The 24,454-nt window shown below is 42.6% G+C and overlaps 1 protein-coding gene across 1 annotated transcript; it reads right to left on the reverse strand.

Moving 5' to 3' along the window:
- Nucleotides 1-1,090: 1,090 nt before the first annotated feature.
- Nucleotides 1,091-22,612, reverse strand: GRXCR2 (glutaredoxin and cysteine rich domain containing 2). Its single transcript, NM_001205458.2, has 3 exons — nt 22,277-22,612; nt 14,144-14,365; nt 1,091-1,273 (listed from the first exon to the last, which is right to left on the reverse strand). The coding sequence occupies exons 1-3, from the start codon at nt 22,610-22,612 to the stop codon at nt 1,091-1,093; spliced, it is 741 nt and encodes a 246-aa protein (NP_001192387.1).
- Between the last annotated feature and the right edge of the window lie 1,842 nt (nt 22,613-24,454).

Raw genomic sequence — 24,454 nt, forward strand, 5'->3', positions numbered from 1 at the left:
AGGGAGGGGCTGTTAGAGTTACAAAAGTTCATTAACAAAACTATTTTTCTTATTTTACAACCAACTTTAAGAGGAAAAATTATTCTTAGTATGTGTATTCATAGACAGTAGAAACATAATTGCTAAACAGCCTTGGTTAGTTTTGTTGTTTTTTTTAATTTCCAATAGATACCTATAATATATCCATAGTCTTTTATGAAGAGATCATGGCTATATCTTAGCCTTAAAATAAATTCATTTATTTGGTAATAATTTGGGGGCTGGAAGAAGTCATATCACACACACACACATAGACAGACACAGATACACACACACACTTAAGCACCAAATTTATCATAAATGATTTTGACTTGGCTTATAACCTCAGTAGTTCAGAGGCACACAGATATATCTTATCTCATCTTGTCCTAATAAGTAGCACTGGTCGTTGCCTACATGCATATTACCCAAGCACATCACAAAGGGAGAGACTCAGGACTTTGAAAAAAAGGCCTCCTCAGCTTGCCTGTCTTCAGCAAGAACCGTGTACATCCTATTTTGTTTTCAGTAACGTGCTAGTGCATTCAGCAATGGGCATCCCTTTCCTCTTCTGCTTTATTAAAAAATGCAATTTGACCAATTTGAAATGCATTATAAGCATTTCAGTTCCTGAGAAATTCAGGAATTCAGTTCCTAAGAAATCTGCGTTTGTTTTTTTTAATTCCTCTCTCATGGCATAATTTTGCAAAATAACTCCCAACCAGAAAATGACTTCAACCTGCTGCCTGAACTGTACATTTATTTGTTCACTTATGCCAGGAGAAAACTAAGCTAAGTCAAGTGAGATACATGTGCATGGTTCTAGAAGGATCATTTTAGAACAGCTTCAAAACAGACTCTAATTCAAAAATGCCTCTGTCACTTAGACCCACATGGAGAAGTTACCAGCCTCACAAAATGTGATTGAGTAACTGAGTTGTGTCAGTGCTGGAAGTGCTGCAGCCACCATGGCTTCCTTGCTGGGAGAAGGAGGAGGAGATGGAGGAGGAGCAGTTTATCAGAAATAACTTCAGGGAAGAAGCCATCAAAGTAGACCTACAAAGCCCACAGGCTATTGATTGCAGATCTGGCAAGGCTGCAGGCCATTCTCATTGCAGGCAGGGCACCGCAGGGCCCGATAGGACTCCTTAAATCTGTTGGCCAGCATCGAGAACTTGCTGCCGTGGCACAGAGAGCAGGTGGCACTGCCCGACCCTCGGCAGTGGAAACAGTTGTCCTCGGGATGCTCCCCTTCCTGCAAGAGACAGGTCAGGGTTACATTACAGCAGCAGTTTCAATCCATCGTTCACACGCAAGTCAACACAGCCCTGGGAACCCGCAAAGGCTGGGTCTGTGTTAAAGGAAAGTGCTTCCCATAAATGCCAGTAGGGGAAATGGCTAGGGGCACAGAACAATCACAGCACTTTATCAGAAATTAACCCAGAAGACCTCTCTAAGACTGCAGCCCCAGCCACCAGGCCATGCACTCCCCAACTGGACCTTCATCTCTCTTGTCACTATCTGACATGTTATGTCTGTGTCTGTAAGGGAAGGACTTCCTGTTTCTCATTGCCAAACAGAAGACACCTGTAGAACTCCTAGAAGGTGCCAAGCACTGTTCCGAACCCAGGCTCTCAGCAGTAAAGGTGCAGAGTCCTAACCACTGGACAGACAGGGAATTCCCTGGGTGCTGTTCTAAGAGTTCTATCAACAACTCATCTAATCCTCACAATACCCCTGTGAGATAGTGGAAGTAGTACCATCCCTATATTACAGATGGAAAAAAGAGACCTTGAGAAGCTCAGTCGTATGCCAGTGGGCACACAGCTTGAAGAGGAGGAAGCAGGCGTGGCTCCTAGACAGTCAGGTACTTGAGATCTGTACTCCGTAGACTCTGTATGTTACCCCTCATCGCAGTCACCCAATAGCAGGTGCTTTAGATTTTTCTGTGTGCCTGAGTGGATGCATGAGTGAATGTTGCAACCCTTCAGAGCTTAGAGCTGAATTCCAGCAGTACTTTATCTTTATTCTTTGAGAACCATGACAGAGCTCGGTGATTAAAGAGCTTTGTTCTGAAGTCAGCAGCCTGGAGCTGAGGCCTGCCTCTGACATCAACTGTGCACCTTAGACAGTTCCCCTTAACCACCCTAAATCTGTTTCTTCATCTGTGATCTGTGGCAAGAATACACAGAAGAACTATACAAAAAAGATCTTAACGACCTGGATAACCACAATGGTGTGATCACTCACCTAGAGCCAGACATCCTGGAGTGTAAAGTCTAGTGAGCCTTAGGACGCATTACTATGAACAAAGCTAGTGGAGGTGATGGAATTCCAGCTGAGCTATTTCAAATCCTAAAAGATGATGCTGTTAAAGTGCTGCACTCTGCATGTCAGCAAATTTAGAAAACTCAGCAGTGGCCATAGGACTAGGAAAAGTCAGTTTTCATTCCAATCCCCAAAAAAGGCAGTCCCAAAGAATATTCAAACTACTACACAATGGCACTCATTTCACACGCTAGCAAGGTAGTGCTCAAAATCCTTCAAGCTAGGCTTCAACAGTGTGTGAACTGAGAACTTCCAGAGGTACAAGCTGGATTTAGAAAACGCAGAAGAACCAGAGATCAAATTGCCAACATCTGTTGGATCATAGAAAAGCAAGGGAATTCCAGAAAACCATCTACTTCTGCTTCATTGACTACACTAAACCTTTGACTGTGTGAATCACAACAAATTGTGGAAAATTCTTAAAGAGATGGTATACATACAACCTTACCTGCCTCCTGAGAAACCTGTATGCAGGTCAAGAAGCAACAGTTGGAACCAGAAATTGAACAATGTACTGGTTCAAAATTGGGAAAGGAATATGCCAAGGCTATATATTGTCACCCTTCTTGTTTAATTTATACACAGAATACATCATGTAAAATGCTGGGCTGGATGAATCACAAGCTGGAATTGGGATTGCCAGGAGAAATACCAACAACCTCAGATATGCAGATGATACCACTCTAAAGGCAAAAGTGAAGAGGAACTAAAGAGTCTCTTGATGAGGGTGAAAGAGGAAGTGAAAAAGCTGTCTTGAAACTCAGCATTCAAAAAACTAAGATCATGGTATCCTGTCTCATCACTTCATGGCAAATAGATGGGGAAGCAATGGAAACAGTGACATATTTTGTTTTCTTGGGCTCCAAAATCACTGCGGATGGTGACTGCAGCCATGAAATTAAAAGACACTTGCTCCTTGGAAGAAAAGCTATGACAAAAACCTAGACAGCATATTAAAAAAGCAGAGATATCACTTTGCCAACAAAGGTCCATCTAGTCAAAACTATGGTTTTTCCAGTAGTCATGTATGAATGTGAGAGTTGGATCATAAAGAAGGCTGAGTGCCAAAGAACTGATGCTTTTGAATTGTAGTCCTGGAGAAGACTCTTAAGAGTCCCTTGGACAGCAAGGAGATCAAACCAATCAATCCTAAAGGAAATCAATCCTGAATATTCATTGGAAAGACTGATGCTGAAGCTCCAATATTTTGACCACCTGATGCGAAAAGCCAACTCATTGGAAAAGACCCTGATGCTGGGAAAAATTGAGGGCATGAGAAGAAGGGGATGACAGAGGACGAGATGGTTAGATAGTATCACTGACTCAATGAACCTGAGCTTGAGCAAGCTCCAGGAGATAGTAAAGGACAGGGAAGCCTGGCATGCTGCAGACCATGGGGTCACAAAGAGTCGGACACGACTTAGTGAGAGAATAACAACCTCTGATCTCGGCAGGTATTGCTTACTTCTCTGAGTAGCTGGAATATTAAATGAGGCTACGTAAATGCTATAGTATATTATCTGACATAGGATAGGTTCTCCATTTAAGTCAGTCATTTCTAAAACTTGCCAGTAAATCTGTAGGCCTTGACTGCCCTCCTCCTAGGGGCACCAGAGTGTGTCCCTTGGCTATGGTCATGCTCTTCCTTTAAGACAGCTCAAGGAAATTTGCATGCCATGACCATGCACAGACCATGAGCCTTCTAAGAAATAAGGGGCAATACCAGATCAATACCAGGTGGATTCAGCACCAATTCCTGTCTATTTCATCTTCTGAACATCTCTCAAAGCTGTCCCATTTCTCCTTTTCCATAATCACAATCCTAATCCAGACGCCTATCAATTCTGGCATGAATTCAGCAGAGTCTCTGCCTCTGGTCTTGTGGGATATTCTCCTCATAGAAGCCAATCTCATGAAGCTACTTACAGCTGTGATTGCCACATAGAAAGCACCCAAGAAACCTTGTCATGAACACCTGCCCACCAGATCAACTTCAGGTTAAAACCCAATCTTCTTATATGTACATTCTCACTTACTTCTTTCATCAGGCTCTCATTCTTGGGTATCTTTCTAGCTGGTCTGGAGGGACCTTTTCCCACTCTCAACCCAGGCAACTCCTGCCTGTTCTCAGAAGTCAGCTCAGCAGCCCTTCCTCCAGGAAGGCTTACCCACTCACACTTCCAGACCAGGAGTTCCACCCTCCTTTATTGCCCCTAGCCTGGGAGGTCTCACATCCCCCCTGAAAGTTCCTGCTGACTAGATAGGAAGTGCTCCAGGCTAGTTCCTTTCTCCATCATTTCCTGAGGCAGCATAAGCCTGTCACAGTAAAAAATAAATAAATAAATAAACAAAACAACAATTCTGGAGAGCTCTTACTGATCTTAAATTCTAGGAACTAACAAGAGAGCTGAAGTCCACTGGGTGGCTCAATCAGCTAGCACAGCTTTATTTGGTAACCCTAGAATATAAATCATCTTTGACAAGGGAGGCCTAAGTTCTGAAAATAGCCCCATCGCACTGCAAAGTGCCTAAGAAGATACTGAGTTTTATTTTATTTATTCTAGATGTAAGGAATGGAAGTGATTATCCAGCTGACAAAAATCCCAAATGATATTCAAGCACCCTTTATAATATTTTATTGATTGTTGCCATATTCTGATATATTAACAGTGGGGAAATTTGTTTTCTTCCCTTAAAGTATGCAAAATAAATATTTGTTGTTGCTGTTCAGTCACTAAGTCATGTCTGACACTTTGCAACCCGATGGACTGCACTATACCAGGCTCTTCTGTCTTTCACTATCTCCTGAAGTTTGCTCAAACTCATGTCCATTGAGTTGGTGATACCATCCAACCATCTCACCCTCTGTTACTCCCTTCTCTTCATGCCCTCAACCTTTCCCAGCATCAGGTCCTTATATATATATCAGGGCCTTATAAATATATCTGCCAAAATTAAATTGCCATGTTCCTTTTTTTTCCTCCCAAATCCATTGTTTTTCTTTTGAACTTGATTCCACTAAGACTTAATTAATTATTTATTTGTGGCTGTGCTGAGCAGCAGGCAGGATCTTAGTTCCCTGGTCAGGGATCAAACCCATGTCCCCCAAATCTTAACCACTGGACTTCCAGAGAAGTCCTGTGATCTCAGTGAGATTTTAATGATATAAGTCAATGTTGTCAAATAAAATACTGTAAAATCCTACCATAATGCTATACATGCAATCCAAAAATTCATTTGGATAGAATGCCAGGGTAAAAGATTAACTAAATGACTTGGTGAGCAAGTCATAAGGAACAAAAACAAATCTCAGTCAAATCTCATCTTATGTCACTGGTTATATGATGCATTGCTAGAGGTTTCACTGGAGTTTCCACTCTTAGCCTAGTTACCACACTTCTTCCAACTGTTTCTTCTCCATATCCTTTTTAATTATTCAGTTAATTCAACAGGTATTTATTCAGCCTCTGCTCTATACTAGACATGCATGATAGCATCTGTCTACCATTCTTGATATTTTAAAAAATTCCCCACAGAAAATATTTAGTAAAAGAACATAGAGCATAGCTGCACAGCATAGTTTAGGGTCTAGAACCCATAAACCTACCCAAAGCATCTCTCACTAGCTCCATGACCAAGAAAAGGGCTTTCATCGGAGACTCAGCCTTTAAGATGGAAATCAGAGCCAATCTGGGGGTTGATGAGCAGAGTGATTAAGACCAGACGGACCTGAGTTTGACTACTGACTCTGGTAACCTCTGGCAAGTTACTTAATTTCTCTGAGCCCTTATTTCCCCAGCAGCAGAATGAGGCTACAGATAATAACTACCAAACAGAGTCCTTACAAGAATGAAATGGACTATTACACAGGCATGATGCCTGGCTAACATGAACCCTCAAAAAACGGCAGGACTTCCCTGGTGATGCAGTGGATAAGAACCTGCCTAACACTGCAAGGGGACACAGGTTCAATTCCTGGTGTAGGAATATTCCACATGGCACAGAGCAAGTAATCCCATGTGCCACAACTACGGAGCCTGAGCTTTAGAGCCCGTGAGCCGTAAGTACTGAGACTGCACTCTAGAGCCTGAGAGCGGCAATTACTGAAGCCTACGTGCCTAGAGCCTGTGCTCTGCAACAGGAGAAGCCACTGCAGTGAGAAGTTTGAGCATCGCAGTGAAGAGTAACCCCTGCTTGTCGCAGCTAAAGCCCACACAAAGCAATGAAGACACAGAGCAGTCAAAAATAAATAAATAAAATTTTAAAATTATTTAAAATTTTTGTATTAAAATGGTAGCTATTATTACTATCATTTTGTTTCAAAGGTAAGATCACATAAAGCATAAAGAAGTCCAGATGACTTATGGTCTCAAGCCCACTGATTACAAGGCCAGATTTTTCCTCTTCTACTTTTCCCTGTGGCTCAATTCAATTATTCCTCTCCTTTCCTTTTGTAGTTAATACAGAGGTTCAAGTTTAGCCTGGCTTTTAGCCTGGCCCTGCTCTTTCATCAAAGAAGACCCTACTGTCTCCCTGTTCCATATAATACAACAAAGAGTCTCTTGGTCAGAATGGGCTCCTTGATGTTCTCTGACCCTGTATTTTAGAATAAAAGTTGTCTGGGCATTTACTGCATGAGAGATGGGGCAAACAAATAACAATTTAAAACAGAGCTTAGAGGACAGGCAAGTGAAGTACAACCTTTCATGGGAACTTTTTGCTACACATCTCTGTCCTAGTTTATGGCACTAGAGCCAAAAAAAAAAAAAAAATACATAGTTCTCTCCAGATGGAATTTAAAGGTAATTGTCATGGCAGGGCTGTTGTTGCTTTTTCATTCAGGCCTGCAGTGTGACCTGCATTTCTGGTCCTCTTCTGAAAATACATGTTCTTACAAGTTACAATATGGTATGGAAAAAGAAAGAATTAATGAATTTCAAAGTGGGATGGTGTGGGATGGTGATGCTTAGTATCACAAAGGTTAGCTGTCTGCCTTTCTGCTAGGCTAGGTTCTGAATAGTACTATAGAGAAGGCAAACTATTTCTTATCATTTGGCCCTTAGTTCCAAATTCCACAAATATTTACCTACTATTTACTGAGCACCTAATTAGATGCCAGGCTCTATTTTTTTTTTTGGCATTGGAACTACGATCTCACACCTGACATAAGCATTCTCCCTGCCCTCACAAAGACCAAATCCTAGTGAGTAAGAGCAAGCATTAACCAAACAATCGCACAGATAAATGTAAGATTACAAATGTGGGGGCGGGGAGCACAGGAACTTGAGGAGTCCATCCTCGTGGATTTTTATCCTCACAGAAGCCAGGAGAAGTCTCTCTGAGGAAGTAATGCCTGCACCGAGATCTCAAGGGGCTGTGGGCAAGGAGGTAGGGAGTCCGGAGAATATTCTAGGAACAAGGAAGTAGGCTTTGGTAGGAAAGAACAAAGAGCATCTGAGGGGTAAGCAGATGGGCAGTGGGTCTGAGGCAGAGAGAATGAGGAGAGATCTGTTTAAGTCATGAGGCTGAAGAAGGCAAGTCCACAGTGCTTTCTAAAACTAGTGAGGAGTTTCAGCTTTATCCCAAGTGATGAGTGGCCAACTGAAAGTTTTGGGCTGGGGGAAAAGATGAGGAAGGGGGTCACATGATCAGATTTGCATTTCAAATTTATCTTATCAAGTACAAGGTCAGGTCTGAAAGAGACAGGAATGGTTGTGAGCAAACTGGAGTCTGGTCATGGCCTTCTCCTTCCTGTCCCCTAAACCCTCCCAGGGTGGGGATATCACTCAAATGTGAGGAAGCCCCTGGCCCATTTTGTCATGGGAGGTTCAGCTTCAAGTTCCAAGAGATGGACTCTAAAGAGGGAAAATTCATTTCTGCTGTTTCCTAAGCTTTTACTGTCTTGGCTTACATTCACCAAAATTGCTTTTCCCACTCTCAGCTTCACACTGTGAACTCCTGAATGTCATCACCTTCCTGCTCGTCTGAGCATGTCTAAGCAATGGCTTCTAAGGAGTGCACACCTTTGAAAGGTGTGAGGAGAAAAAAACATTTGAACTATTATTTATCTTACTTTTTGAAAAGAATGTAAGAAGCTTTAATAATATTTTCAAAAGAAAATGTGATATCCATTTTTAATAAACAAGGTGACACCAGCACCCTCACTAGGTTGGGCTTAACTTAACAAATGTAGCACCCAAGAGACCCTGTTGCATGCATAATGTAGAGTTCTTTCACTTTACATAAAGTAACAATGACAACCCTGCTCTTTCACTCACTTTCAGCATGTTACAACATGTGGTTCACGAATTTCTGGTCTAGTGGACTTACAGACGTTATTGCTTAGTTTTAACTAAACTAATCTCCATGAGAGAGTGCCTGAAGAACTGTGGATAGAGGTTCGTGATTTTGTACAGGAGGCAGTGATCAAGATCATCCCTAAAAAAAAGAAACACAAAAAGGCAGAAAGGTTGTCTTAGGAGGCCTTACAAATAGCTGAGAAAAGAAGAGAAGTTAAAGGCAAAGGAGAAAAGGAAAGATATACCCATTTGAATGCAGAGTTCCAAAGAAATGCAAGGAGAGAAAAGAAAACTTTTTTCAGTAATCAATGAAAAGAAATAGAGGAAAACAACAGAATGGGAAAGACTAGAGATCTCTTCAAGAAAATTATAGATACCAGGGATACTGAAAGAGAAACTCCCCAGGTCAGTAGGTGCCCAATATGCTACTGGAGATCAGTGGAGAAATAACTCCAGAAAGAATGAAGGGATGGAGCCAAAGCAAAAACAATACCCAGCTGTGGATGTGACTGGTGATACAAGCAAGGTCCGATGCTGTAAAGAGCAATATTGCATAGGAACCTGGAATGTCAGGTCCATGAATCAAGGCAAATTGGAAGTGGTCAAACAAGGAGATGGCAAGAGTGAATGTCGACATTCTAGGAATCACCTAACTGAAATGGACTGGAATGGGTGAATTTAACTCAGATGACCATTATATCTACTACTGCTGGCAGGAATCCCTCAGAAGAAATGGAGTCACCATCATGGTCAACAAAAGAGTCCAAAATGCAGTACTTGGATGCAATTTCAAAAACGACAGAATGATCTCTGTTCGTTTCCAAGGCAAACCATTCAATATCACAGTAATCCAAGTCTAGGCCCCAAGTAGTAATGCTGAAGAAGCTGAAGTTGAACGGTTCTATGAAGACCTACAAGACCTTTTAGAACTAACACCCAAAAAAGATGTCCTTTTCATTATAGGGGACTGGAATGCAAAAGTAGGAAGTCAAGAAACACCTGGAGTAACAGGCAAATTTGGCCTTGGAATACGGGATGAAGCAGGGCAAAGACTGATAGAGTTTTGCCAAGAAAATGCACTGGTCATAACAAACACCCTCTTCCAACAACACAAGAGAAGACTCTATACATGGACATCACCAGATGGTCAACACCGAAATCAGATTGATTATATTCTTTGCAGCCAAAGATGGAGAAGCTCTATACAGTCAGCAAAAACAAGACCAGGAGCTGACTGTGGCTCGGAACATGAACTCCTTATTGCCAAATTCAGACTTAAATTGAAGAAAGTAGGGAAAACCACTAGACCATTCAGGTATGACCTAAATCAAATCCCTTATGATTATACAGTGGAAGTGAGAAATAGATTTAAGGGCCTAGATCTGATAGATAGATTGCCTGATGAACTACGGAATGAGGTTCGTGACATTGTACAGGAGACAGGGATCAAGACCATTCCCATAGAAAAGAAATGCAAAAAGGCAAAATGGCTGTCTGGGGAGGCCTTACAAATAGCTGTGAAAATAACAGAAGCGAAAAGCAAAGGAGAAAAGGAAAGATATAAACATCTGAATGCAGAGTTCCAAAGAATAGCAAGAAGAGATAAGAAAGCCTTCCTCAGTGATCAATGCAAAGAAATAGAGGAAAACAACAGAATGGGAAAGACTAGGGATCTCTTCAAGAAAATCAGAGATACCAAAGGAACATTTCATGCAAAGATGAGCTCGATAAAGGACAGAAAGGGTATGGACCTAACAGAAACAGAAGATATTAAGAAGAGATGGCAAGAATACACAGAAGAACTGTACAAAAAAGATCTTCACGACCCAGATAATCATGATGGTGTGATCACGGACCTAGAGCCAGACATCCTGGAATGTGAAGTCAAGTGGGCCTTAGAAAGCATCACTACGAACAAAGCTAGTGGAGGTGATGGAATTCTAGTTGAGCTATTCCAAATCCTGAAAGATGATGCTGTGAAAGTGCTGCACTCAATATGCCAGCAAATTTGGAAAACTCAGCAGTGGCCACAGGACTGGAAAAGGTCAGTTTTCATTCCAATCCCAAAGAAAGGCAATGCCAAAGAATGCTCAAACTACCGCACAATTGTACTCATCTCACATGCTAGTAAAGTAATGCTCAAAATTCGCCAAGCCAGGCTTCAGCAATATGTGAACTGTGAACTTCCTGATGTTCAAGCTGGTTTTAGAAAAGGCAGAGGAACCAGAGATCAAATTGCCAACATCCGCTGGATCATGGAAAAGCAAGAGAGTTCCAGAAAAACATCTATTTCTGCTTTATTGACTATGCCAAAGCCTTTGACTGTGTGGATCACAATAAACTGTGGAAAATTCTGAAAGAGATGGGAATACCAGACCACCTGATCTGCCTCTTGAGAAATTTGTATGCAGGTCAGGAAGCAACAGTTAGAACTGGACATGGAACAACAGACTGGTTCCAAATAGGAAAAGGAATTCATCAAGGCTGTATATTGTCACCCTGTTTATTTAACTTATATGCAGAGTACATCATGAGAAACGCTGGACTGGAAGAAACACAAACTGGAATCAAGATTGCCGGGAGAAATATCAATCACCTCAGATATGCAGATGACACCACCCTTATGGCAGAAAGTGAAGAGGAACTCAAAAGCCTCTTGATGAAAGTGAAAGTGGAGAGTGAAAAAGTTGGCTTAAAGCTCAACATTCAGAAAACGAAGATCATGGCATCCGGTCCCATCACTTCATGGGAAATAGATGGGGAAACAGTGGAAACAGTGTCAGACTTTATTTTTCTGGGCTCCAAAATCACTGCAGATGGTGACTGCAGCCATGAAATTAAAAGACGTTTACTCCTTGGAAGGAAAGTTATGACCAACCTAGATAGCATATTCAAAAGCAGAGACATTACTTTGCCAACAAAGGTTCGTCTAGTCAATCTATGGTTTTTCCTGTGGTCATGTATGGATGTGAGAGTTGGACTGTGAAGAAGGCTGAGTGCCGAAGAATTGATACTTTTGAGCTGTGGTGTTGGAGAAGACTCTTGAGAGTCCCTTGGACTGCAAGGAGATCCAACCAGTCCATTCTGAAGGAGATCAGCCCTGGGATTTCTTTGGAGGGAATGATGCTGAAGCTGAAACTCCAGTACTTTGGCCACCTCATGCGAAGAGTTGACTCATTGGAAAAGACTCTGATGCTGGGAGGGATTGGGGGCAGGAGGAGAAGGGGACGACAGAGGATGAGATGGCTGGATGGCATCACTGACTCGATGGATGTGAGTCTGAGTGAACTCTGGGAGTTGGTGATGGACAGGGAGGCCTGGCGTGCTGCGATTCATGGGGTCGCAAAGAGTCGGACACGACTGAGTGACTGATCTGATCTGATAGATACCAGGGAACATTTTATGCAAAGATGGGCACAATAAAGGACAGAAATGGTATGGACCTAAAAGAAGCAGAAGATATTATGAAGAGGTGACAAGAGTACACAGAAGAATTGTACAAAAAAGATCTTCACAACCCAGATAATCACGACAGTGTGATTACTCACCTAGAGCCAGACATCCTGGAATTCGAAGTCAAGTGGGCTTAGGAAGCATCACTATGAACAAAGCCAGTGGACATTATGGAATTCCGTTGAGCTATTTCAAATCCTAAAAGATGATGCTATGAAAGTGCTGCACTCAATATGCCAGCAAATTTGGAAAACGGTGGCCACATTGGTGGCCACAGGACTGGAAAAAGTCAGTTTTCATTCCAATCTCAAAGAAAGGCAATGTCAAAGAATGTTCAAACTACTGCACAATTGCACTCATCTCACATGCTAGTAAAGTAATGCTCAAAATTCTCCATGGCAGGCTTCAATAGTACATAAACTGTGAACTTTCAGATGTTCAAGTTGGATTTAGAAAAGGCAGCAGAACCAGAAATCAAATTGCCAACATCCACTGGATTATCAAAAAAGCAAGAGAGTTCCAGAAAAACATCAGCTTCTGCTTTATTGACTACGCCTAAGCCTTTAACTATGTGGATCACGATAAATTGTGGAAAATTCTTCCAGAGATGGGAATACTAGACCACCTAACCTACCTCCTGAGAAATTTGTATTCAGGTCAAGAAGCAACAGTTAGAACCAGACATGGGACAGTGAACCAGTTCCAAATTGGGAAAAGAGTACATCAAGGCTATATATTGTCACCCTGCTTATTTAACTTATATGCAGAGTACATCATGAGAAACACTGGGCTGGATGAAGCACAAGCTGGAATCAAGATTGCCAGGAATCAATAACCTCAGATTCGCAAGTGACACCACTCTTATGGCAGAAAGCGAAGAGGAACTAAAGAGCCCTTTGATGAAAATGAAAGAGGAGAGTAAAAAAGTTGGCTTAAAACTCAACATTCAAAAACTTAAGATCATGGCATCCAGTCCCATCACTTCATGGCAAATAGATGGGGAAATAATGGAAACAGTGAGAGATTTTATCTTCTTGGGATCGAAAATCACTGCAGATTAAAAGACACTTACTTGCTCTTTGGAAGAAAAGCTATGACCAACCTAGACAGCATATTATAAAGCAGAGACACTACTTTGCCAACAAAGGTCCGTCTAGTCAAAGCTATGGTTTTTCTAGTAATCATGTATGAATGTGAGAGTTGGACTATAAAAAAACCTAAACACTGAAGAATTGATGCTTTTGAACTGTGGTGTTGGAGAAGACTCTTAAGAGTCCCTTGGACTGCAAGAAGACCAAACCAGTCAATCCTAAAGGAAATCAGTCCTGAATATTCATTGGAAGGACTGATGCTGAAGCTGAAACTCCAATACTTTGGTCACCTGATGCAAAGAACTGACTCCTTGGGAAAGACCCTGATGCTGCGAAGGACTGAAGGCAGGAGAAGAAGGGGATGACAGAGGATGAGATGGTTGTATGGCGTCACCGACTCAATGGATGTGAGTTTGAGCAAACTCCAGGAGTTGGTGATGGACAGGGAAGCCTGGTGTGCTGCAGTCCATGGGGTCTCAAAGAGTCAGACACAACTCAACAACTGAACTGAACTAAATCTCCATGAAATCTAAAGACAAGTAGCTTTGTTAGATTTCTTCAGGGAAACTGTGGGTTGAGCATTAACCAATAAGAGAAGCACAAGCAAACCCATAAGAAAAGGACAGAGGTAATTTTTTTCTTCCATGTCTAGAACAGGCTGCTCTAAGCCACACTGCAAAGTGAAAACAATAAACACCTAATCAGATCTTTAAAGAAATCATTCAAAATAATTCAAATTGTATTTGCAATATGGACTTGTAACTATTATTGCTAACAATAAAATCTGATAAAACACTAAAATAAAAGAAAGTTAAAATTTCTCAATATCATTAACATTTAGACATCATAGGTATTCATATTAAACCGTACATTAAAGAGTACACAATCAAAACAATTTGGAGGACACAGGTCTAGGGCCAGCCCTGCACAGAGCAGTGAACTGCGGGGACACACCTGTGGGTACTGGTTATGGGGGAAGGTGCCTTCCATCTCTGGCAAAGGACCATGGTTCTGGTGTGCACAGATTTCTTCTTTGCTCATCAGAGACTCTTCCTCAGCCTCCTCTTCCTTTTGGAGCATTTTCCTCATGAAATCTCTCTTGTCCATTGGAGTTCGAATGATTTTCAGGTTATTTGTGTAGATGATTATCTTTCCAAAATCTATAATAGGTGGGGACTAGAGACATGAAGAATGAGCTTGGTGATGCCCCAGTCACCAAATACAGGGCTGCAGAATCCCTTCAACATCCCAGGAAAGATATATACCATCCATCCAGCATTTGGGGTCCCATCACAACCCCAAACTATAATTCATTCCCTGGATTCTCTGTTCTGTCTGAAAACAAGGGATTGAAACTGGGTCTCCCACACTGTGGACAGATTCTTTACTGTCTGATCGCCAGCTTCTTATTTCCTGTTGATGGTAACCAATCAGAGCTGAACTAATCACATGACTACAATGTAGGGCTCTGCAGGACAAGGTCCTGAGCTTCTATTCTTACTACATACCATGGGAGCTGGTGCAGGGCTGGGCAGAGTGAGAGATGTACGCATATATAGGAATGCTTTTAAAAAATAAATCTCTCAGAAACCAAATTATTAGTTATGCTTCTTAAACAATTTACCAGTTTATGTAATTAATTAGGGATAAATTTTAAGTTCTAACTTTTTTTGTTTACTGCATAATACATCACTTGAAAATACCAAGGAAATATCCTTTTGTTTCTAAAGATGCATGAGTGGAAGTAATGCTAGCTGGCAGTATTTGATTGTAAGAAATCAATAAATTGAATTTTTTAAATAAATAAACCTCTTTCCAAAATTTTATGCATAAGTAATAATGTGTGTGTTAGCCACTCAGTCATGTCCGACTCTTTGCAATCCCATGGAGTGTAGCCCACCAGGGTCCTCTGTCCATAAAATTCTCCAGGCAAGAATACTGGAGTGGCTTGCCATTCCCTTCTCCAGAGGATCTTCCCAACAAGGGATTGAAACTGGGTCTCCCACATTGCGGACAGATTCTTTACTGTCTGAGCCACCTGGAAGTCCTATTAGTAATAATAGTAGATACAATTTATTGAATTCACTATTAGTGGATAGCATTTATTGAACATCAGGCATCATGCTAAGCATTTTACAAACATTACCTCACTTCCCTCCCTAACATCCCTATGATACTGATGCAACGATTTCTATACATTTTACAGAAGAAGAGACTGAGGCTCAGTGAGGTTAAGAGCTTTCCAAAGTTGCAGTTATTCAGGGTTTGTGGCTGGAATTTAAACTCAAGTCTGTCTCACTCTAAGGTCCATATTCTTAGCACCTACACTATACTGCTGCTAAGTCCTTCAGTCGTGTCCGACTCTGTGTGACCCCATAGAGGGCAGCCCACCAGGCTCCCCCGTCCCTGAGATTCTCCAGGCAAGAACACTGGAGTGGGTTGCCATTTCCTTCTCCAATGCATGAAAGTGAAACGTGAAAGTGAAGTTGCTCAGTCGTGTCCGACCCTCAGCGACGCCATGGACTGCAGCCCTCCAGGCTCCTCCGTCCATGGGATTTCCCAGGCAAGAGTACTGGAGTGGGGTGCCATTGCCTTCTCCGAGCACCTACACTATACTATTCACAAACAAACACCCCCTCCACCAAGTAAGATTATACATATATATGTTGTGTGTGTTCATTATTCATATATGATCAACATTTTTATGTCAATTAAAATACTGTCTGTGCATGCTCAGTCATGTCCAATTCTCTGCAATCCCATGGACTGTGGCCCATGAGGTGCCTCTGTCCATGGGATTTCCCAGGCAAGAATACTGGAGTGGGTTGCCATTTCCCTCTCCAAGGTATATTCCCGACCCAGGGATTGAAACTGCATCTCTTGCACCTCCTACACTGGAAGGTGCATTCTTTATCACCTGCACCACCGGGGAAGCCTGCAGCATCATTATTAATAGCTTATGTCCCCGTCTATAGATTTATCAGGTGTTACTTCATCATTTGCTGAGAAACAACTTGGACAATTTTACAGTGCAGCAGAGGAGTCTGGGCAGGAAATGTTTAGACGTCAGTTAACTAAGAACACATACTTCTTCACAGATAGCTTAGAGGGGAAACAACACTGTATCCCAATTCCACCATCCACCAATTGTGAGATACAGGAGAGCCATTTGGTCTCTCAGGACCTCAGTGTTTTCATGCAAATGGGCTGACAGCCAAATGGTGGGCACCATCACAAATAAAGTAGTGATTAAAATATACAAATATTTCCATACTAGCTGATGATCAGGTGCTGTCCTGAGACTCCTGAGCACCTTCCTGTTTCTCAAACTCCTTTCCTGAGGGAGCCTCTCTCACCCACAAACCCGGCGGTGTAAATATTAATGCTCAGGAACCCAGCTATCAGGACCCTGCCCCAACACTCTCCTGACTTCTGAGCTGACCTCAATGTTCCTGTGGTTAAATGTTTTAACTCTCATCCCTGAGGCTAATTATATCAACATCTAAGGGTGAGGGCACAATGAAAAATACGTTAGAGTGTGCAAAAGCTGAAGATACTATGCAAATGATGTTTTTACTGCAGTTAGTATTAATCACGCTACATAGCTACGATCCCCAGCACGAAATGTTTTGCCCTGCTTTTACAGAACTATATAAACCAAATCTGTTTACATGACACAATTAAGCAGTCTCCTATTTAGCCCTCATGCATTCAGGCACAACCCGGCTTGAGCAGGACTTCAATCTTCAGGTCCCCTTCCTTGAAACACCCACAGAGTTTTCAATAATTATTAATGAAGCCACAAGCTTCCTACCTGGCCCTGTATCCTCTCCCTCTCGTCAAGGGATCATGTGGCAGCTTCCATTTCCTATTGTTTGATGCATGCTGGGTTCCTGTTTCACACTCTGGACTATCAGTTTCTGAGCATCAGAAGATAAAGATGGTGGTACCTTTGGAAGGTTCCATTTCTATTTCTAGTAATAGCCGAAGAGGTTCAATTACTCAGAAGTTTTTTTCATACATAAGGCTAGTTTTTCAAAATTCTTAACATATGAAAAAAACAAATTTCACTTATCTGGCCCAACCTCCTGTTTCTCAGCTGGACAACATCTGAGACACCCAGGATAGTAAATGTATTTTTAATATACTCCCAAGATGGAGGATCCCAAATCACCTTTAAGGTGTGTTTATGTTTCCGTTACCATGACAGCCAAGTTCTTCCTTGCATCTAGGTGTAACTAAAGTTCACATTATCCAGTTACACTCCAGTGCCTGTGAGGAACACTTACATTATAGAGGGTCAGCATAGAGCCAGGACGTTTTTGTTTTATTCCATAATCCCAGAATGTCAACTTATATAAGATTAAGTATTCATAAATACTCTGATGTCAAAAGCAATGGGACTGGGATTGCCATTCAGGGAGCATGCAACCTTCCACTGCTCTGTGTTTAAATGCAGACATGTCTTGTTGGGACTAGGAACTCAATGTGCTTTGGAGGTGGACAAATCTGAGTTCAAATTCTATTTGACAACCATGTGAAGTCTGTAAGTTATTTAACCTCCATGAACTTCTGTTTTTCCAATTTGTTAAACTCTTCCTCCCAAAATTATTGTGAGGATGAAATTGCATAACAGTACAGAAAGTTCATGTTCAATAAATGTTTCTTTCCTTCCTCCTCCCCGCCCCCACCCCCACCCCCCTTTTTTGGCTGCTCTAGGTCTTAATTGTGGCATGCAAGATCTTTAGTTGCAGCATGCAAAATCTAGTTCCATGACCAGAGATGGAATCCCAGCCCCCTGCTTTGGGAGCACGGAGTCTTAGCCCCTGGTTCACAGGGAAGTCCCTCCGTTTCATCTTTTTTAATGACCCTAGGCAATGGCACCCCACTCCAGTACTCTTGCCTGGAAAATCCCATGGACAGAGGAGCCTGGAAGGCTGCAGTCCATGGCGTTGCTAAGGGTCGGGCAGGACTGAGCAACTTCACTTTCACTTTTCATGCATCGGAGAAGGAAATGGCAACCCACTCCAGTGTTCTTGCCTGGAGAATCCCAGGGACGGGGGAGCCTGGTGGGCTGCCGTCTATGGGGTCGCACAGAGTCAGACACGACTGAAGTGACTTAGCAGTAGTATACTTAGGGTAAGGGCTTCCCTGATGGCTCGAAAGCTAAAGTGTCTGCCTGGAATGCAGGAGACATGGGTTCGATCCCTGGGTCGGGAAGATCCCCTGGAGAAGGAAATGGCAACCCACTCCAGTACTCTTGCCTGGAGAATCCCATGGAGGGAGGAGCCTGGTAGGCTACAGTCCATGGGGTCGCAAAGAGTCGGACATGATTGAGTGACTTCACTTTCACTTTATACTTAGGGTAAAGTGCTCAGTGGTAAAGAATTGCCTGCCAATGCAGGAGTCACAGGAGATGTAGGTTTGATCCGTGGGTCAGGAAGATCTCCTGGAGGATGAAATGACAACCCATTTCAGTACTCTTGCCTGGAAAATCCCATGGACAGAGGAGCCTGGTGGGCAAGAGTCCATGGCATCACAGAGTTAGACATGACTAAGCATGCACACATACATATACTTCAGTCAGTTTCAAATCCTTAAAATATCTGTTTATAAGATTTTCTCTATCCATCACATTAAATTTTAAAAGCCTCAGTATTTCCTTAATAAGAGCCTGGTCATTGTCACGGTAGGTAGCACGTACTGAGCAGATACAGTGTGTGCCAGGCACAGTGCTAAGTACTTTCAGGTCTTTGATATTTTTAATCATCACAATAATCTCTGCAAGCATGTACTTTTATTATCACAAGGTTAAGTGGCTTGCCCAAGCTCACAGAGTAAGTGGGCTGGACGGACATCAAGTCCAGGTTTAACTGACATCAGAGCCTTGCTTTTTATGATTATTATTTTATTATGATAAAATATCAATGGCACCCCACTCCAGTACTCTTGCCTGGAAAATCCCATGGACGGAGGAGCCTGGTTGGCTGTAGTCCATGGGGCTGCTAAGAGTCGACATGACTGAGCAGCTTCACTTTCACTTTTCACTTTCATGCACTGGAGAAGGAAATGGCAACCCACTCCAGTATTCTTGCCTGGAGAATCCCAGGGACGGGGGAGCCTGGTGGGCTGCCGTCTATGGGGTCGCACAGAGTCGGACACGACAGAAGTGACCTAAAAGTGTACATAAAAGTTACCACTTTAACCTTTTGTAAGGCACAATCCAGGGGCATCAGCACTTTTACACTGCTGTACAGCCATCTCCACCACCCACGTCCAGAACTTTTTCTCATTTCCAAACTGAAACTCTGTACTCATTAAACTCCACCTTCTGCCCTCCCTAGCCCATGGCAAGCAACATTATACTTTCTGTCCTATAAATTTGACTGTGCTAGTACCTCATACAAGTGGAATCATACAATTATCTTATTGTGACCAGCTTACTTCACTTAGCATAATGTCCTTAAGATTCATCTGTGTTATAGCATGTATTGAAATGTCCTTCCTTTTAAGGCCGAATAATATTCTATTGTATGTATATACCATGTTTTGTTTGTGCATTCATCTATTGATTGATATTTGCTTCCACCTGTGGGCAATTGGGCTGCTATGAACACTGGTATACAAATATCTGTTCAAGTTCAGAGCCCTTCTTTTTAATTGCTGTGCTTAACTGCTACCCAATGTTGCTGCAAAGCCAATATTTACTAAGGGTTATTCCACAGTTGGATTCACTATTGAAAAATCATGTCTTCCCAGCTCTCATTTCCTTATTTTTCCCAAGCACCACATTAACAACCTATTTCAGTGGGTAGTGCTGCAAAAATCCAACCTGACCACTCTCACACCCAGAGACTGGCTAGCAGCAGGATGTGGCATTTGTTCATGCCACAAAGAAACCAAGGACAACCAGACCAGGCAGAAATCAAACCCTGAAACTGGTCTAGAGAGTACCGTGTTTAAAACCACTGTACGGTGCTGTCAGTAAGACTGAGGCGTCTGGTTTTATTAAGTCCATGCCTAATCACACCTTTACACAAATGCCAAGTGTGACACATGACTGATGAAGGTCAAACAGTTCAATACTATAAACCACGGACTTGTGCAAAGTTTGTATAAACTCTGACTTTATAAATTCTAAAACTACAAATGAGATATGATTAAAAGAGGTACTGTAAGTACAAGATATAACCAAGTACCCAGGACATAATAATCACTTGAAAAAATGGTTACTATTATAATCATTATCATCACTATTATTAATGGTCTTATTCTCTTAAAAAGAACATTCCATAGGGCCAAGAATATACAGAATTAGAAGACCTAAATTTTTATTCTAACTCTGTACCTAATGAGTCTCTTACAACCTGGAACTCAATTTTCCTCATTTGTAAAATGGAAACGACTCTACATTTTTCACAATCTTTCTCCTCAAGGTTGTGGAGAAGACCCAATGAGGTAGAATGCAATTTTAATGCAGAAGTGCCTTAATGCAGAGAAGGCAATGGCACCCCACTCCAGTACTCTTGCCTAGAACATCGCATGGATGGAGGAGCCTGGTGGGCTGCAGTCCATGGGGTCGCTAAGAGTCAGACACAACTGAGCGACTTCACTTTCACTTTTCACTTTCATGCATTGGAGAAAGAAATGGCAGCCCACTCCAGTGTTCTTGCCTGGAGAATCCCAGGGATGGGGGAGCCTGGTGGGCTGCCTCTGTGGGGTTGCACAGAGTCGGACATGACTGAAGCAACTTAGCAGCAGCAGCAGCCTTTAATGCAGAAGTCACTCCACTAACAAAAGGAATTGTTCATTCCAGCCCCCTTGAATATCAAAAAGAAACCTGGTATTATCTTCAATAAATGTGGACATGCTCATAATTAAACTTATACTAATGCCAACAAGGCCAGTACATTTGTCTGCTATCGCTATGTAACCTGTTTCCTTAGGAAAAGAACAATATAAATGATTAGAGAGTAATGACCTGAATTTTACACTTTAAAGATGAAAACATATCCTGGTGTGCTATTCATTAATAACATGGTACATTATATAATTGCACTTAAGCTTTTTTTTTTTCAAGGCATTCATGGTCCTCCTGCAGCAGAGAACACATGCACACATCCTGTTAGTTGTGGAAATCAGTGAATAAGTTCCAGACTCTTCTAGCTTCAAAGAAAATCATGTATGGGCTTTTGATGATCTTTGGTACTGAAGAAAATAACTGAAATTCACAGATAAAATACATGTTTTTATCTAACTATTAGCTCAAACATCTTCCATACGTAACATTTCCTCTAGCTGATCTGCTTTTTCCATTTCTTCCCAGGGTTCCACCCACCCAGGATTCCTGCTAACAAGCAATGGAAAGGCAAAAGAAATAAACAAGCATTTTTAAAAAGCAGGCAGCAGGAGGGAGGTAAGAAACAAAGCAAGATATGGATAAACCATAAATTAAATAATCGGCTGGAGTAAAGTAAGCACCTTCAAACGCTTAGCTCTTCCAGGAAAAAGAACAACCCATTGCAGCATAATTTTCTAAAACGGCAGTCTGGCAACCTGAAAACCGCTGTATCTCTATTTCATTTACTTACCAAGACATCCCAGCTGAACACCCAATTACAATTTGTTAACCTGGATGGAATTTGAATACCAGCTACGCTTTTTGCACTTTCCAACAAGTAGTCAACAAGAATGTTATTTTTGTCCCAGAAATATTCTGATGGCAGCTTTGCATTTGGTGTGTACCTATAGCTGATTGGGCTTCCCCGGTGGCTCAGCAGTAAAGAATCTGCCTGCAATGCAGGAAATGTACAGAAGACGTGTGTTCCATCCCTTTGTCAGGAAGATCCCCTGGAGGAGGTTATGGCTACCCAATCCAGTATTCTTGCCTGGAGAATCCTATGGACAGAGGAGCATGGTGGGCTACAGTCCATGAAGTCGAAAAAGAGTCAGATATGACTAAGTGGCTAAACAACAACAAAAGCTCTGGTTGGTACCCAAGTACAAGCAAGATACAATCTGAAACATTTAGGTGTTTCTCTAACCACATTTTAGTCCTTACAGCTTACACACCAGGGCAATACCAACCTTATGGTCATTGGCCTTGTAATCATTGAAGAAATGCTGGCTCCCCGCCAAGGTGTAGGCACTACCCTCTCGAAACACGCTGATCCTCTGAGCAGTCAGCTTGGGAGAGTACGGCTGGGGCTTTGGGACTTCCCCAGATCCGTAAACACCATCCATTGGTTCAAGGGACTCTTGGAGGAAACTGTGAGGGTATTCCTCCTTTGGTGACTCTAATTCCTGCCCGTCTTCAAAGACTTGCTTCAACACACGGCCGCTGTAGGAGGAAGAGATTTTAAATCGGACTTTCCGGGGTTTGCCGTCACTCTTCTGTGTCAGCTTCTTCTCGGGGTCCTCCATCAGCAAAATTTTCACCCTGTGGTTTCCAGGCTTCGGTGTAGCAGTGAAACTTGGGGCTCTGAGAAAAAGGCATTTTATTTTCACTCCTCCTGCATATAATTAATTCAAGTTGGTGCTGGGGTGTGCTCGGTTTACAGCAATTGACACCCACACATTAAATATTGATAGGCCTCCATGCAAAGGCAGGCGATTGCAGGTTTATGGAGCGGATGGAGCATAAGACAAGGCTGGGTGCCCCCTGAACCCCAAGCTCACCCATAACTTCACCCCAACCTCAGCTTTTCTTAACGTGAGCATGAGTAGGTTATATAGACTAACAACTAACCACTTCAGTAAGGATCAGTTAGCAAGGGTCTTGTTATTCTTACCAACCAAGACACTACCATCTGAGCCACCAGGGAAGTGATGATAATTATGACCTAGTGAGCATTTAAGAGGTGCCAGAGATTTTATATGCATTATCTTACTTTGTCCTCACAATAAACCTGCAATGAAAGTGTTGTTATATGTGTTTTACAGAAGGGAAAGCCAGGCTCAGAGCAGCTTCTTTGTTTACTCTATTCCAGCAAGTAAGTGATGGAGTGGGGATTCGAACTCAGTTCTTAAGTAACTCCAAAACCCGTGATTAGTCCACCACGCTAAAAGTTTTCAAATCGTGTCTCATGGAGCCCTAGACAAGGAAGCCACAGGTCCCTCTGAGCTTTCTACTCCTGCATTAACCAACATACCTTTACTTTCTATTTTATTTTTAAACTATTTATTTAGCCTGCACCAGGTCTTAGTTGCAGCATGCTGCTGCTGCTGCTAAGTCACTTCAGTCGTGTCTGACTCTGTGCTACCCCACAGATGGCAGCCCACCAGGCTCCCCCGTCCCTGGGATTCTCCGGGCAAGAACACTGGAATGGGTTGCCATTTCCTTCTCCAATGCCTGAAAGTTGCAGCATACAGGATCTTTAATTTTCACTGTGGCACACGGGATCTTTAGCTGTGGTAATGGCACCCCACTCCAGTACTCTTGCCTGGAAAGTCCCATGGGTGGAGGAGCCTGGCAGGCTGCAGTCCATGGGGTCGCAAAGAGTTGGACACGACTGAGCGACTTCACTTTCACTTTTCACTTAAATGCATTGGAGAAGGAAATGGCAACCCACTCCAGTGTTCTTGCCTTGAGAATCCGAGGGATGGAGGAGCCTGGTGGGCTGCCATCTATGGGGTCGCACAGAGTCGGACACGACTGAATCGACTTAGCAGCAGCAGCAGCAGCAGCATGTGGGATCTAGTTCCCTGACCAGGGATCGAACCTCGGTCCCCTGCAGTAAGAGGGAACCTTAGCCACCAGGGAAATCCCACTTTATATCTATCGCTTATTTATAATTTCGTTTGCAATCATAGCATGGGCCCCACTGCCTACTCCAGACAGCACTAGTAAATGGCCAACACTGAGAAAGTTGCTAGGATGAATATCAAACAAGCACATGACATAGGGCTTGAGAATGACAGTCCTACAATCTAGCTTAGGAAACAGACTTAACATGTAGGAAATAACAGCCTCCTGCTTAGGGAGCAAACTGTCCACTGCTGACTGCCAGAAAACTATTCTGGGAAGACAGTGGCCCCTCAGGAGACACGGATACAAGAAGGATTGTAAAGAAAGGGCCCTTGGATTGGGTCTAAAAGAAGAGTTGGATTTGAAGAGCTGACATGGTGGAGGTTGAGCCTCTCTCTGTCTTTGCTAACGACATCATCACTGACTTAGTTGCCCACATGGACTCCTCTTCCACCCCTGAAGCCGTTCCCATGGATTCTGTCACCACTACTTTCTTCCCCCCACCCAGGCAGCCCAAG

Source organism: Bos taurus, chromosome 7, assembly GCF_002263795.3.
Source record: "Bos taurus isolate L1 Dominette 01449 registration number 42190680 breed Hereford chromosome 7, ARS-UCD2.0, whole genome shotgun sequence".
NCBI lineage: Eukaryota > Metazoa > Chordata > Mammalia > Artiodactyla > Bovidae > Bos > Bos taurus.